This window comes from Hyla sarda, chromosome 2, assembly GCF_029499605.1.
Source record: "Hyla sarda isolate aHylSar1 chromosome 2, aHylSar1.hap1, whole genome shotgun sequence".
In the NCBI taxonomy this organism is placed as follows: Eukaryota; Metazoa; Chordata; class Amphibia; order Anura; family Hylidae; genus Hyla; species Hyla sarda.
In genome coordinates this window covers 275,603,605-275,616,721 of record NC_079190.1, presented here as the reverse complement: position 1 = coordinate 275,616,721, position 13,117 = coordinate 275,603,605, and the positions used below count along the sequence as shown (strand labels likewise).

General features: G+C 43.8%; 1 protein-coding gene across 5 annotated transcripts in view; it reads left to right on the top strand.

Annotated features, from left to right (window-relative positions):
• The window catches only part of LOC130356112 (angiopoietin-2-like), a 137,108-nt gene that overhangs the window by 92,100 nt on the left and 31,891 nt on the right, over nt 1-13,117 (top strand). For 3 of the 5 annotated variants that reach the window (XM_056557160.1, XM_056557161.1, XM_056557157.1), the window contains exons 2-6: nt 2,672-2,938; nt 3,725-3,885; nt 4,011-4,170; nt 4,595-4,765; nt 12,869-12,960. In XM_056557160.1, coding sequence (XP_056413135.1) covers nt 2,762-2,938; nt 3,725-3,885; nt 4,011-4,170; nt 4,595-4,765; nt 12,869-12,960 — 761 coding nt within the window. In that variant the 5' untranslated portion in view covers nt 2,672-2,761. Of the gene's footprint in view, nt 1-965; nt 1,185-2,671; nt 2,939-3,724; nt 3,886-4,010; nt 4,171-4,594; nt 4,766-12,868; nt 12,961-13,117 lie in introns of those variants that run through there. The other 2 variants (XM_056557159.1, XM_056557163.1) reach the window with 2 other exon arrangements.

Genomic DNA, 13,117 nt, shown 5'->3' with positions numbered 1-13,117 from the left:
AAAAAGTGTCCTTTCTTCCGCTCTCTGACCAGAAAACGTCAATAGGCCTTAACAAGGTCCAATCAGTTGTATGGCTGGGCCACTTGAACGAACAATAATCATTCATCCAGGGTGATGTGTGGCTCATAGCGATAATTCAAATGACCCCACAAAAGTTCCAATCAGCCAACAAACAAGCTTGTTCGTCAGTTGCTCGTTCGTTGGTTGATTGCTGGCTTTTACATAGGGCGTTTATTGTGAAAGAGCATTGATAAAACCGCTCATTTGCCCACTTAGCGTCCAGTTCAGGGGCTTTAAATTATATTTTGCCACAGTATCTTGCCATAAAAGTATTCTATGAGTGACAAATGCCACTGTATGGCATTCGTCACAGGCCATACTATGCTTAAGGGTACGTTCACACGTACAGGAGCAGTTGCATACGTTTGCTACATATTTTGTGCAGCTGATTTGCCTACCCATTAACTTCAATGGGTAGCAAAATCAGCTGCAGAAAATATGCAGCATAAATATGCAGCAGATCCTGTTCATGTGAACATACCCTATGGGTACGGTCACACATAATGGATCCGCCGGTGATTCTGTCGGTGACCCGACCCATAGTGTGCCTCCAGCTGCTGCCACTCCCTGCCTCGCCCCTGGCCTGCTCGCAGTGGCAATCAACCACTGTCAGCTGCGATGTCTGAGTACACTGCGCATGCGCACGGCAACTCGCAGGCCCTTTTGTTGCTCCTGGAAGCAGCGAAATGCCACTGTGAGCAGGCCAGGGGGCAGGGCAGGGGGTGGCAACAGCTGGAGGCACACTATGGGTCGGATAACTGGCAGATCCGTAGCGTAAAATACATTACGTGTGACCCTACCCTAATGGAGTTTTCTAGAGAGGAAAAAAAAATTCAATTCAACTGGCACAGAAAGTGAAATAGATTTGTAAATTTTGTCTATTAAAAAAATCTTAATCCTTCCAGTACTTAGCTGCTGTATGCTACAGAGGAAGTTGCGGGAATGGTGTTCTTGGGGTGATGGGAAGTGTTTGGAACCACACACAGCATTTTCCATGATGGCCAAGAAGTTCAATTTTTGTCTTCTCTGACCAGAGAACCTGCTTCCATATGTTGGGGGGACTGTTTGTAAAATCTGTGATGAATGCCCTCCATGCCTGTTTTAGTGAGCATCCTTCTCATCAGGTTTGTAGTTGTGTCATATTCTTTTAATTCTGTTATAATGGTTTATTTGTGTGCCATGCATTGTTTATAGTATAGGATAGTCTTTTATAACCCATCTCTGATCAATATGTCTCCACAACTTTTATCCCTGTCTGGAGAGCTCCTTGGTCTTCATGTTCCTTGTTTAGTGGCGGTTGCAGACCTTTCAGAACAGGTGTATTTATACTGACATCATGTGACAGATCATGTGACACTTTGGTTTGATTCATCTCAATTTATGGACCAGATCTTGTTTAACCACTTGTACCACAGCGTACATTTACATCAGTGCATTGAATCTATGAAGAAAGCTCATGAGCTGAGCTCGCTTCATATACTGTGAGTGATGGCTGCTGCTTTTAGCAGCCAGCATTCACAGTCATTGTTCGACATCAGTGATCACACTGATGTTGGTCATGTAAACACCTTTTAAGTGCTTCCATCAATAGCAATATCTTTCTCTGAAATTCCATAATGTGGACTGTGCAGCAGAACCCCACACACGGAATTGTTAACCTAGCCTATAAAAGAAAAGGGGCTAATAACAGAGCACCGATCTATCTGATTAAAGATTTAATAAAAATTCAAATCACTCCCTTATTTGGTATCATAGCATGTGGAATTGACTGATCTATTAAAATATAACATTATTGATCCCATCCCATATGTGAGATAAAAAAAACTAAAAAAAGAGATCAAAATGGAACCAATAAAAACTACAGATGATGGCATTATAAAACAAGCTCTTATACAGGCCTATTCCCACCACAAATAATATTTTTTTGGTTTCATTGTACATTATGATTGTACATCACGATAAAAATGTACGGTCATTACAAAGTACAAATGGTTGTGCAAAAAACAATCCCTCATATGGCTCTGTGGAGAGAAAGTGGCAGTGCAATGTATTGCTCACTGGCACCAGTCTTCTTACTGGTACCTGGGTTCAATGCATTACATTGCCGCTCAGCCTATCGTTGGCCGAGGCTAAACATCGCTGCGGCTGGCGATTAACTGACCCACAGTGTGATTTGTTGACCACTGGCAACCAGGAAGAAGACGGCTGTAGAGGACTGCAGAGTTTGTTGATTTATATGCCAGCTGCCCAGGGATTACGGCACAGAAACATTCTTAACGGGACTACTTCTTTAAGGGTTTAAGGAAGGTATTTTACTTTCCACTGTACCAATTTGAGCCACTTTGTGAGGTCCATTACATAAAATCTAAAATTTATTGGAATTCCAGGTTGTAATGCAACAAAAAGGGAAAAATACCAAGGAAGAGAAGACACATGGGGCAGTGTACCTCTAAATAGGGCTTAAAACATGAGCAAACTGTGATATAAAGTGGCACTTATATGTACTCAGCAGCCTTTATGTAGTGTGGAAAGGTTTTAGATCACCTTGTGAATAATAATTGATCTTTCTTTGTAATTGTATTAACATTTTCTTTGTTTTCCTCTTGTATAGATGATGTATCAAATGGAATTTCCTCATGTCAGCTTGTGACTGCTCCTAATAGTGAAACTTTCCTTTCCATTTTATAATTGAAATTGAAGCATGGAGTCCAACACATTGTATATGGCTAAGGCCAGCATGGTGTCTATGTCCATAGTTTTACTACAGCTCTCAGGATGTCTGGGGCAGGATTATCCTTTCTTGAACCCCTCTCTGCCATGGGCAGTCCGTGTGAGGGACCTGATCGATCGGCTTAGCCTTGAAGAAATGGTTCTACAGGTAATGGCTCATGTTTTACAATATATAAATACTGTTGTCCTTTTTCTGCCATCTAATTCTATAGATACTGGTGAGTTACATGCAGAATTGGAAACATTCGGTAGTTTTCTTATAGATAGAAAAAATGTATAATGCAGCATTCTGGAAAACCATATAATGTGCATTTCTCTTATCATACATAGAGACTATACTTGGCCTTAAAGGGGTACTCCGGTGAAAACATGTTTTCTTTTAAATCAACTGGTGGCAGAAAGTTAAACATATTTGTAAATTACTTCTATTAAAAAATCTTAATCCTTCCAGTACTTATTAGCTACTGAATGCTACAGAGGAAATTCCTTTCTTTTTGGAACACTGAGGACATCACGAGCACAGTGCTCTCTGCTGACATCTCTATCCATTTTAGCAACCATGCATAGCAGATGTATGCTAAGGGCAGCATGGTGGCTCAGTGGTTAGAACTGCTGCCTTGCAGTGCTGGGGACTTGGGTTCAAATCCCACTAAGGACAACAATAAATAAAGCATTATTATAATAACATCAGCAGAGAGAACTGTGCTCGTGATGTCATCAGAGAACATTCCAAAAAGAAAAGAATTTTCTCTGTAGAATTCAGCAGCTAATAAGTACAGGAAGGATTAAGATTTTTTAATAGAAGTAATTTACAAATATGTTTAACTTTCTGCCACCAGTTGATTTAAAAGAAAAAAGGTTTTCACAGGAGTACCCCTTTAAGGTTTATACTGTAGCAGGTAAAACTATTATGGATACATTTTATCAATTGCAGATGGCAAGGGGTGGTGCAATGAAGAATGGACCTGCTCCCGCTATCCCTCGTTTGGGTATCAAGCCTTATAACTGGAACACAGAATGTCTAAGGGGAGATGTCCAGGCACCTGGTTACTCCACTTCTTACCCTCAGGCTATAGGTCTGGCTGCATCATTCAGGTATTTTAATTAATAATAAAAACTATATATATATTTTTACAGAGGTCTTCTCAGTCTCTTTTTTTTTTTACACTTGCTTATGGGTTGCTTTGTGGTAACATCTAATACTAAGCTTTTATCTGCAGCCCTGAATTGATATTAAAAGTGGCTAATGCCACAGCCACTGAAGTCAGAGCAAAACACAACTACTTCATGTCAATCGGGAACTATGATGACCATACTGGACTTAGCTGCTTTAGTCCTGTTATAAACATCATGAGGCATCCTCTGTGGGGCAGAAATCAGGTAAGGAAGAAACTAACAAAAATATATAAAGGTGATAGACTTGAATGGCTTTAACTCCTGTCCCAAAGAATTTTGGCTTAAAACGGGAATCAAAAAATGACCCATTAATTAAACCAAGCTTGTTATCCATATTTTTCAGGGATTTTTGGTTTCTTTTTTTTTTTGTAATTTTGAATGTTAATATATTTTATATAATCATTCATTATCTTAGGACATAACTTTAAAAAATAAGCACAAAATGTAAAAAAAAATCCAATAAAGAAGTCACATTTTTGGGAGGGTTTTGCAATTGTAATGTGGCTAGGTTAATGCTATAAAGCATACTGCTTTCAGAGTTCTATTATCTCTAAATGGTAAGTAATAGTAAGTGACCCTTTTAGCAGAATGTCATTTTTGATTATCACACCGTGTGTATTATCTTCAGGAAACCTATGGAGAAGATCCTTACCTCAGTGGACTTCTGGCAGCAGCTTTCGTAAAAGGACTGCAGGGAGACCATCCCCGCTATATCAAAGCCAACGCCGGCTGCAAACACTTTGATGCCCATGGTGGTCCAGAAAACATCCCTGTTTCAAGGTTTAGCTTTGATGCCAAGGTAATGCAGTCTGTAAACTATTTGATGCAATTGGTAGTCATGTCAATCAGTAGGACTCATGTGTAAAGTCCAACAGCACTTTTACACCATTATGTACCCCAAGTACTAACTAGAGATGTAACAGGAATAAAATTCATCAATTCATCCTACGTATTAGCAACAGGATGTTTTTTTCTACATTGCAAAATGTTATAAACATTTAGAACCTTTTTTGAACTGCTAGGGGACTACAAAATGTATTAACTAGCTGCAAAGGCTACATGCAGAACATTAGAATATTAAAGGGTACTCTGGAGGCAAACATTTTTTTTCAAATCAACTGGTACCAGAAAGTTATGCAGATTAGTAAATTGCTTATATTTGAAAATCTCAACACTTCTAGTACTTATAAGTTGCTGTATGTTCTAGAGAAAATTGTGTAGTTCTTTCAAATCTGACCATAGTTTTCTCTGATGCACCTCTGTCCGGAGCAGGAGAAAATCCCCATATCGAAACAGCAAACCTCTCCTGCTCCGGACAGTTCCTGACATGAACAAAAGTGAACAAAGAGAGCACTGTGGTCAGACTGGTAAGAACTACACAACTTCCTCTGAATAATACAGCAGCTGATAAATCTGTATAAGGCTGGGTTCACACCATGTTTTTGCAATACAGTTCCCATATCAGGTTTTTGATTAAAAAAAAAGGATTCCTCAAAACCTGACTAAACTGTATCAAAACATGTATACAAATTTTAATCGGTATACGGTTTAAAACCGTATACGGTTTGAAAAATGATGTCCGGTTGCATCCGTTTTTTAAGAAAAAAAACGTATACGTTTTTAACTTTTCACTCCATTATGAATAAAGTTTCACTTGTTTGATTGAAATTCCAAGAAAAAAAACTGTGCAAAGTCAAAAACCGGATGGTGAAAACCAGATGGAACCGTATGCACATACAGTTCTATACAGTTCCCATTGACTCCCATGTTAAAAAAAAAAAAAAAGTATACGTTTCAATATGGTTTTTCACCCAGATCAAAAACCATGGTAGGCTACGGTTTTGGGTACGGGAAAAAAACTGGAAAAACTTACAGGATGCAAAACGGACACAACCTTATGCAGGTTTTGGCATACAGTTTTCAATGGAGAGTCAATGCATATGGTTTTCAATACGGTTCCGTACGGTTTTCAAATTGAAAATGTATACGGGAACTGTATTGCAAAAACGTGGTTTGAACTCAGCCTAATTTTCTGGCTTCAGTTGATTTGAAAATATATTTTTTTCCCCTGGAGTACCCCTTTAACCCCTTAAGGACCCATGACGTTCGCGTACGTCATGAGTCCCGGTCCTGCGATATAACACGGGGTCACACGGCGACCCCTCATCATATCGCGGCGGGCCCGGCGTCATAGTGAAGCCGGGACCTGCCGCTAATAGCGCGCGGCTAAAAACGAAAGTGAAAGTGCCCGGCTAGGTCAGGGAGCTGTTCGGGATCGCCGTGGCATAATTGCGGCATCCCGAACAGCTGTAGCACAGGAGGAGGTCTTCTTACCTTCTCCTGCGCTGTCCAATTGCTGATTGAATGCTTCAAGCCTGAGATCCAGGCTTGAGCAATCAATTGCCGAAAACACTGATTGATCCATTCCTATGTAGATGCATCAATCAGTATTAAAGATCAGTTAATGCAATGTTATAGCCCCCTATAGGAGCTATAATATTGCATAAGAAAAGTGTAAAAAAAATCATTAAACCTTTGAATTATCCCTTCCCCTAATAAAAGTTTGAATCACCCTGCATTTCCAAGAATAAAAACAAACAAACAGTGTAAATAAAAATAAACATATGTGGTTTCGCCACGTGCGGAAATGTTCGAATTATAAAAATATACCGCTTTTTAAACCGCACGTTCAATGGCGTACACGCAAAAAAAATTCCAAAGTCCAAAATAGCGCATTTTTGATCACTTTTTATACCACAAAAAAGTGAATAAAAAGTGATCAAATAGTCTGATCAGAACAAAAATGATACCGCTAAAAACTTCAGATCAGGGTGCAAAAAATGAGCCCTCATAGCGCCCTGAACACAGTAAAATAAAAATGTTATAGGGGTCAGAAAATGACCATTTTAAAGTATTGTAACACTCACGTTTCTGATGACAGGAACTCCGGTGGATGTGAATCCGCTGGACCTGTGTGGCAGATGACTCGGACCGTGCCAGGGAACGGAGTCTAAGGTGCAGTTGGTCTTCACCAGAGCCCACCGCAAAGCAGGGTGGGCTTGCTGCTGCAGGCGACACCCAGGTCGTAACCCCCGGCAATGGCTCGACCACAAAGGCAGCTGAGGAGATGCGAAGAACAGAAGGGATGAGACAACTCGTAGTCAGGATAGCTGTAGGTCAGGGCAGGCGGCACAGTAGCGTAGTCGGGACGTAGCAGAAGTTCAGTAGGCAGGCGGCAGAGAAGCAAGGTCAAGGACACAAGAGCAGGAGATCTGGTACGTGGCAAGGCAATACAAAGGAACGATTTCTCTAGGGCACAAGGCAACAAAGATCCGGCAGAGAACTGAGGAGGGTGGAGGAATTTATCAACAAGACACAGGTGGTTACACTAATGAGCGTACTGGCCCTTTAAATCTTAAAGCTCTGGCGCGCGCACGCCCTAAGGGACGGGGACACTCGCGCCGGAGCAGAGAGGCGGAAGCAGAGGGAGGGGAAACACCTGGAGAGTGACGGACTGGGGGTCGCATGCGGGTGCGTCCAGCAATGCAAGTCCCAGCCCCGTCAGCAGCAGAAGGTAAGGGGACCATGCGCTCACGGCTAGTGTGTGAGGCAGGATCGCATAGCGTAACAGTACCCCCCCCCCCCTTTGGTCTCCCCCTCCTTTTACGAGGGAGGAAACTCCTGAGAAGGTCACGGTCCAGGATAGTCTCCTCATGTTCCCAAGATTACTCCTCAGGACCGTAACCCTCCCACTCAACCAAAAAAAATTGTTTACCTCTCACAGTTTTTGCAGAAAGGATCTGTTTAACTTTGTAGACATCTGAGGAGCCGGAGACAGGTGTTGGGAGAGGATTCTTCTGAGAAAACCGGTTTACAACAAGAGGCTTGAGGAGAGAGACGTGGAAGGAATTGGGAATACGTAACTTAGCAGGTAGACGGAGTTTGTAGGAGACAGGATTGATCTTTTGTAGAATCTGGAAGGGACAAAGGTAGCGGGGACTGAGCTTGTAACAGGGGATCTTGAAGCGGATCTATTTGGATGAAAGCCACACCATGTCACCAGGAAAGAAGGACGGAGGAGGTCTTCTACCTTTATCCGCTTGCGCCTTCATGCGTGAAGAAGCCTGGGACAATGATTGTCGGGTCTGTTGCCAGATGGTGGAGAAGTCACGAACCAGCTCATCAACAGCAGGCACACCGGAGGAGACTGGGAGAGGAAGAGGAGGACGGAGATGGAGTCCGTATACAACAAAAAAGGGAGACGACCTCATGGACTCGGAATCCTTAAGATTATATGAGAATTCAGTCCAGGGGAGAAGGTCGACCCAATCATCTAGGCGAGCTGAAACAAAATGCCGAAGATAAGTCTCAAGGATTTGATTGACCCTTTCCACCTGACCGTTGGACTGAGGGTGGTAGGCCGAGGAGAAGTCCAGATTGATGTCCAGACGGTTACAAAGGGCCCGCCAGAACTTAGAAACAAACAAACAAACCTCGATCCGAAAGGATATGCTGTGGAAGACCATGTAAACGAAAGACATGCAACAAGAAGTACTTCGCCAGCTGTGGAGCAGAAGGAAGACCTGGTAGAGGAATGAAGTGAGCCATCTTGGAAAACCGATCTACCACGACCCAGATGACGGTGTTATTATGAGAAGGTGGCAGATCGGTGATGAAATCCATGGCGATATGGGACCAGGAAGTCTCCGGAATGGGTAGAGGCTGTAAGAGGCCTGCAGGTCTTTGCCGAGGAGTTTTGTCAGGGGCACAAGTTACACAGGACCGAACAAAATCAGAAACATCACATTCAAGATGGGGCCACCAATAGTGCCAGGAAATAAGATGTAGGGTCTTGCGTATTCCAGGATGTCCTGCTGTTAAAGAAGAATGACCCCATTTCAAGACCTTGCGTCTCAATCTGGTGGGCACAAAGGATTTTCCCGGAGGAATTTTCTGAATCTCGTCAGGAGCGGCAGGAATCAAACGGTCAGGAGGAATAATGTACCTAGGCGTGGAGTCCAAACCAATGACATCAGAGGACCTGGAGAGTGCATCAGCCCTGATGTTCTTGTCTGCAGGACGGAGGTGAATGAAGAAGTTAAAACGTGAAAAGAACAGTGGCCATCTTGCCTGGCGGGGGTTCAAACGCTGAGCTGACTGAAGGTATAGAAGATTCTTATGATCGGAGTAGATGCTGACCGGATGAGAAGAACCTTCCAGTAAATGTCGCCATTCCCCCAAAGCTAGCTTAATAGCGAGAAGTTCACGATCTCCAATGGAGTAATTCCTCTCTGCAGAAGAGAAAGTCTTGGAGAAGAACCCACAAGTTACACTCTTGCCCTTGGCGTTTTTCTGTGTGAGGACGGCACCCGCTCCAATAGAAGAGGCATCAACCTCCAACGCAAAGGGCCTCTCTGGATTAGGTCTTGTAAGCACGGGAGCGGAGGCAAACGCAGACTTTAAACGGGAGAAGGCCTCTTCAGCCTCTCGAAGCCAGGACTTATGATTGGATGCTTTTTTCCTTAAGGCTACAATAGGAGCAACCAAGGATGAAAAATATGGAATAAACTGACGATTATAGTTAGCGAATCCCAGAAAGCGTTGAATTGCACATAGGCCCAAGGGACGAGGCCAATCCAAAACTGCAGATAACTTATCTGGATCCATCTGCAGGCCCTGATGAGAGACAATGTAGCCATGAAATGGAAGATTAGACTTTTCGAACAGGCATTTCTCCAATTTGGCGTAGAGATGATTCTTCCGTAGTCTCTGAAGAACCAGGCGAACATGAGCACGATGCTCCTCCAAGTTGGGAGAGATGATCAGGATGTCATCAAGGTATACGACAACACAGGTGTAAAGAAGATCACGGAAGATATCATTAACAAACTCCTGGAAAACGGCTGGAGCATTGCAGAGACCAAAAGGCATAACAAGATACTCAAAATGTCCATCACGAGTATTGAAGGCCATTTTCCATTCATCTCCCTTGCGGATACGAATGAGGTTATACACACTGCATAAGTCCAGCTTGGAGAAGACCTTGGCGCCACGTAAACGGTCAAAAAGTTCTGAGATAAGAGGTAGAGGGTAACGGTTCTTTACCGTGATTTTGTTAAGTCCCCTGTAGTCAATGCATGGACGGAGTGAGCCATCCTTCTGCCCTACAAAGAAGAAACCTGCTCCAGCAGGAGAAGAGGACTTAAAGATAAATCCTTTTTGGAGATTCTCCTGGATATACTTAGCCATGGCTTTGGTCTCAGGAACTGAAAGAGGATATATCCTCCCACGAGGAGGAGTGGTACCAGGCAGAAGATCAATAGGGCAGTCGTAAGGACGATGTGGAGGCAGAGATTCAGCCTGTTTCTTGCAGAAGACATCCGAGAAATCTTGGTAAGGTGGCGGCAGGCCAGGTAAAAGTAGAAGACAAGAAACAACTTTACGCAGAACAGGTTGGAGGCAAGAATTTTGACAGGATTGTCCCCAGCGAATTATTTCTCCAGTTCTCCAATCCAGTAGCGGGGAATGGCATTGCAGCCAAGGAAGACCAAGAAGAATCTCAGAAGTACAGTGTGGCAGAACATAGAATTCAATCTTCTCTTTATGCGATACTCCCACTTGCATGACGAGAGATTCAGTATGGAAGTAAACCTTACAGTCCAGATTTTGTCCATTTACAGAGGAGATGAACAAGGGCTTGGCAAGACGAGTAAGAGGAAGATGATACTTATGGACTAAAGCCGTATCAATAAAGTCACCTGCAGATCCGGAGTCCAAAAATGCTGTAGCGCTGAAGGAAGACTTGGCTGAAGCAAAGACTTGTACAGGAATAGTTAAGCGTGGAGAAGTAGAATTCACGACCAGGGATGCCTCTCCCACATACCCTAGGTGCAGACGTATGGTACAGTCCTTGAGAAAGTGCTCCGGGCTAGCATAGTACAAACACAAATTCTCATTGCGTCGTTGTGACCTCTCCTGCTGCGTAAGACGAGGATGATCTCCTTGTATAACCTCTTTGGCAAGAGGTGCAAGAGACAGAAGAGGAGAACGTTGGGACACAGGTGTCAGGTGGGCAGATTCCCTCTCAAAGCGCAATTCCTCCTGCCTTTGGGCGAGTTCAGAGGCTAGAATGCGGAACTGAACTACATAGTCACCAACGGTAGAATCTCCTTGACAGAGATTCAGCAATGTTGTCTCAGCTGAAGAGGCACGTGCGGGTTCCTCAAAGACACTGCGAAATTCGGCCAAGAATGCAGACAAATTGGAGGATACAGGATCACCACAGTCCCAAAGGGGTGCAGCCCAAGCCAGGGCTTTGCCAGAAAGTAGACTAATGACAAAGGCCGCCTTACTACGTTCAGTTGGAAACAGTTCAGACATGAGCTCCAAATGCATGGAGCACTGTGTAACAAAGCCTCTGCATGACTTGGAATCCCCATCATACTTGGAAGGCAAAGGCAGGTGCAGCTGGGAGCCAGGAGAGACTGCAGGAGCTGGAGGAGGGAGTGGGCCAGATTGAGGTACCTGCTGCTGTTGCAAGGCCAAAAGCTGTTGCATCATGGCTGCAAGTTGAGAAAATTGCTGCGCCTGTCGGGACAACTGCTGTGAGTGACGTATCACAATGGAGGAAAGATCCGCAACTTCAGACAGGGGTTCCTCAGCGGGATCCATGGCCGGATCTTACTGTAACACTCACGTTTCTGAAGACAGGAACTACGGTGGATGTGGATCTGCTGGACCTGTCTGGCAGATGACTCGGACCGTGCCAGGGAACGGAGTCTAAGGTGCCGCTGGTCTTCACCAGAGCCCGCCACAAAGCAGAGTGGGCTTGCTGCTGCAGGCGACACCCAGGTCGTAACCCCCGGCAATGGCTCAAGCACACAGGCGGCTGAGGAGATGCGAAGCACAGAAGGGATGAGACAACTCGTAGTCAGGATAGCTGTAGGTCAGGGCAGGCGGCACAGTAGCGTAGTCGGGACGTAGCAGAAGTTCAGTAGGCAGGCGGCAGAGAAGCAAGGTCAAGGACACAAGAGCAGGAGATCTGGTACGTGGCAAGGCAATACAAAGGAACGCTTTCTCTAGGGCACAAGGCAACAAAGATCCGGCAGAGAACTGAGGAGGGTGGAGGAATTTATCAACAAGACACAGGTGGTTACACTAATGAGCGTACTGGCCCTTTAAATCTTAAAGCTCTTGTGCGCGCACGCCCTAAGGGACGGGGACACTCACGCCAGAGCAGAGAGGCGGAAGCAGAGGCAGGAGAAACACCATTTGAGTGACGGACTGGGGGTCGCATGCGGGTGCGTCCAGCAATGCGAGTCCCAGCCCCGTCGGCAGCAGAAGGTAAGGGGACCATGTGCTCACGGCTAGCGTGTAAGACAGAAGCGCATAGCGTAACACGTATACATTTTCCTGCATGTATTCATGATTTTTTTCTGAAGTGATACAAAATCAAACCTATACAAGTAGGGTATCATTTTAACCTTATGGACCTACAGAATAAAGATAAGGTGTCATTTTTGCCGAAAAATTTACTGCGTAAAAACGAAAGCCCCCAAAACTTACAAAATAGTGTTTTTTCATCAATTTTGTCGCACATTGATTTTTTTTCCGTTTCACCGTAGATTTTTGGGTAAAATGACTAATGCCATTACAAAGTAGAATTAGTGATGCAAGAAATAAGCCATCATATTGAATTTTAGGTGAAAATTTTAAAGAGTTATGATTTTTTAAAGTTGAGGAGGAAAAATTGAAAATGAAAAAACCTGGGTCCTTAAGGGGTTAATATAAGTCCACTTCTGGCTTTGGCTCAAAAACTGCAGTGGTCGTTTTCCAAAAAATGGCAGAAAAACATCACCTGTGTGGAAACCTAGCCTTATCTATGTTTTTGTATTCCCCATAGGTGGAGGAGAACGATTTGCGAATGACATTTTTACCACAATTCCAGGCTTGTGTTGAAGCTGGGACCTACAGCATTATGTGCAGTTACAACAGGTACATATCTAAACACAAACCATTAGCTTCTATTTGTCTTTTCATCTCATGTCATTTCTATTGCTGAGCAGAGAGCTAAGTAGAAAAATAAAATGAATCCCATACTAAAAATGACAACATGACACGTTAGAGAGTCTGACATGTATTGTAATAGATA